Source organism: Spinacia oleracea, chromosome 4, assembly GCF_020520425.1.
Source record: "Spinacia oleracea cultivar Varoflay chromosome 4, BTI_SOV_V1, whole genome shotgun sequence".
Lineage (NCBI taxonomy): Eukaryota > Viridiplantae > Streptophyta > Magnoliopsida > Caryophyllales > Amaranthaceae > Spinacia > Spinacia oleracea.
Window position 1 is genome coordinate 101363440 of NC_079490.1, and position 2866 is coordinate 101366305.

The 2866-nt window shown below is 36.0% G+C and overlaps 1 protein-coding gene across 1 annotated transcript; it reads left to right on the forward strand.

Moving 5' to 3' along the window:
- The first annotated feature begins 223 nt into the window (after positions 1-223).
- LOC130471749 (uncharacterized) lies at positions 224-2145 on the forward strand. The gene is made up of 7 exons (XM_056842040.1): positions 224-317; positions 384-634; positions 894-1011; positions 1188-1267; positions 1408-1484; positions 1576-1673; positions 2105-2145. Exons 1-7 carry the CDS (start codon positions 224-226, stop codon positions 2143-2145), a joined length of 759 nt encoding a protein of 252 aa, XP_056698018.1.
- Positions 2146-2866: the final 721 nt, after the last annotated feature.

Genomic DNA, 2866 nt, shown 5'->3' on the forward strand with positions numbered 1-2866 from the left:
CTTCGAATTCAAATTTTTGACTCCAGATATGTCTAAGTTAGAACATCTTGATAGCAAGAATTATAAATGTTGGGCTCTTAGGATGCAATTTAATTTGGAACAAATTGATGTTGCTTAAGTGATTGGTGATGTTGAGAAACCTGTTGATGTAACTGAATTGCATGATTTTGAGTTGAAATTTTCTAAGGATGATAGGACATGTAAGGGCATGTTTTGTGATCATATGTCGAATGCATTGCTTGATATCTATACGGGTTATGAACATGCTAAGAATATTTGGGATGCGTTAAATAGGAAGTATGGATCTGATGATGCTGGTACCAAACGTTATTGTGTTATTAAGTGGTTAAGCTTCTAAGTTGAGGATGCTAAACCCATTATAGATCAAATTCATGCTTATGAGAATGTATGCATTGCTATGGATGCTAAAGGGCTTTGCATCTGTGATATTACTTTTGCTATTGTGTTGATTGAGAAATTGCCCCCCTCATGGAAGGATTTCCGTAATCAGTTAATGCACAAAAGGAAAGAGCTTACCTTAGAAGAGCTTGTAGGTCACCTGAAAATCGAGGAGGAGATCCGTATTAAGGATAAGGGTAATTCTGTGTTTTCTAGTTCCGCTAAGGCTAACCTTGTAGAACCCAAGCCTAATTCATATTCTGATAATTTTAACAAAAAGGGAAGTCCTTTCAAAACTAAAGGGAAATAGAAGTATAAGTTCAAGGGGAATTGTTTTGAATGTGGAAAGGCTGGTCACAAGTCTAAGGATTGCATTATCCAAGAAGAAGCCTGATCAGAGTCAATCCAACCTTGCTGAGGCTAATGAAGTTCCTGATCCTAACGATTTTGTTGTTGTTTAAGAAGCTAACTTGACATGTAATGTTGCTGAATAGATCGTTGGTACTGGAGCAACGAGACACATCTGCAGCAACAAAAACATGTTCACTACCTACAAAAAAATTGATGGTGAAAATATCTTCATGGGTAATTCATCTTCTTCAACTGTCAAAGGCAAAGGGAAGAATTTTCTCACTCTTACTTAAAGAAAATTATTACTCTTACCAATGTGTTGCATGTTCCAAAAACACGCAGGAACTTAATTTCCGGTAGCTTGCTCATGAAGGCTGGCTTGAAGCTTTTATTTGATTCTGATAGGCTTGTTATTACTTACAATGGATAATTTTTAGGAAAGGGTTTTGGTCATGGGGTTTTATTTACTCTTGGTGTCAAACTTGAAATTATGAATAAGAATGCTAGTGCTTCTTCTGTTTAATTGGCGAGTCTATTGATTTCTCCCATGAAAGGTTGGGTCATTTCAACATTGCTTCAATTAAAAAGCTTTAAAAACTTAACTTGATTCCTAGTTTTTCTAAAACTTATTTTGCAAAATGTGAAATATTTGTTGAGGCCAAGTTTGTAAAGAAGTCATTTAAATCAATAGATAGACAAGCTGAAGTACCAGAGCTTGTTCAAAGAGACTTGCGGTATCTTTAACATTATGAGAAGGGGTGGTAAAAGGTATTTTATTACTTTTGTTGATGACTGCTCGAGCTTTACCATGGTTTATCTTCTCAGGTTAAAAGATGAAGCTGAAGAAATGTTTTTCAAATACAAGGCAGAAGTAGAAAACCAACTTGATAGGAATATCAAGAGACTTAGTAGTGATAGGGGTGGTGAGTATGACCCTAACACTCTTAAGGAATTTAATGAGCAGAATAGAATCATTCATGATACAACGACTCCCTACACACCCGAGCGGAATAGGATTGCTGAAAGGAAGAACATAACATTGAAGAACATGATGAATTCTATGCTTATTACTTCTTGGTTTTCTGATAACATGTGGGGGGAGGCTATATTATCTGCTTGTCATGTTTTGAACAGGGTACGTCACAAGAAAATAGGCAAGACTCCATATGGAAGGATTGTGCACCTAACCCAAGTTACCTGAAAGTGTGGGGGTGTCTAGCAAAGGTGGCCATACCCAGGTTCAAGAGGGACAATATTGGTCCCGAAACATTTGATTGTTTTTTTATCGGTTATGCTTACCAAAGTGTTGCATATTATTTTCTTGTTAAGGTGCTAAAAATTCTTATATATGTAGGTGGTAACATCATTGAGGCAAGAGATGCCGAGTTTTTCTAAAATGTAATTCCTTTGAAAATATCTTGTATGAATGATGTGACTTCTTATATAACTTCTTCTAGTGTTCCTTTTGTTGTTCCTCCCACTTCTAATGTTTATTCTGAATTAGAGCCAAGGAGGATCAAGAGGGCAAGAAAGGAAACCAGTTATGGTGATGATTTTATTACTGCTTTCTTAACTGAACCTTTCTTGTTTATTGATGATTTTGTTTATGACTTCATTTTGGAAGATGATTCCAGGACCTATGAAGAGGCTATGATATCAGTTAATGCAATATTTTGGAAAGAGAAAATAGATAGTAAACTTTAATCAATGCAAGTAATAATACTTGGGAGTTATTTGATTTGTCTAGGGGTTGCAAGCCCATTACTTCTAAGTATGTGGATCTTTAGAAAGAAATATACTGGATCCATTGACAAGGATAAGGCCTGAATTGTGGTATGGGATTTTCCCCAAAGGCATGGTATTGCTTTTTGGGAGGCTTACTCTCCTGTCACTAAAATTGCTGCCATTTGAACTTTAATTGCTCTGGCTTGCATTCATGATCTTGCTGTGCATCAAATGGATGTTTAAACTGCATAATTGAATGGTGATTTGAATGAGGACATTTACATGGTCCAACCAGAAGGTTTTGTTGTTCTTGGTCAAGAGAATAAGGTTTGTAAATTAGCCAAGTCGTTGTATCGACTTAAGAAATCTCCAAAGCAATGGCATGAAAATT

Excerpts from the sequence above, each read along its gene's own strand:
- LOC130471749 (XM_056842040.1), top strand. The coding sequence starts at position 224 with ATGTCGAATGCATTGCTTGATATCTATACGGGTTATGAACATGCTAAG. Across the intron at positions 1,012-1,187 it reads ATCTTCTTCAACTGTCAAAG|GAAAGGGTTTTGGTCATGGG; the intron begins GCAAAGGGAAGA and ends GATAATTTTTAG. Across the intron at positions 1,674-2,104 it reads ACTTAGTAGTGATAGGGGTG|GTGGTAACATCATTGAGGCA; the intron begins GTGAGTATGACC and ends TTATATATGTAG.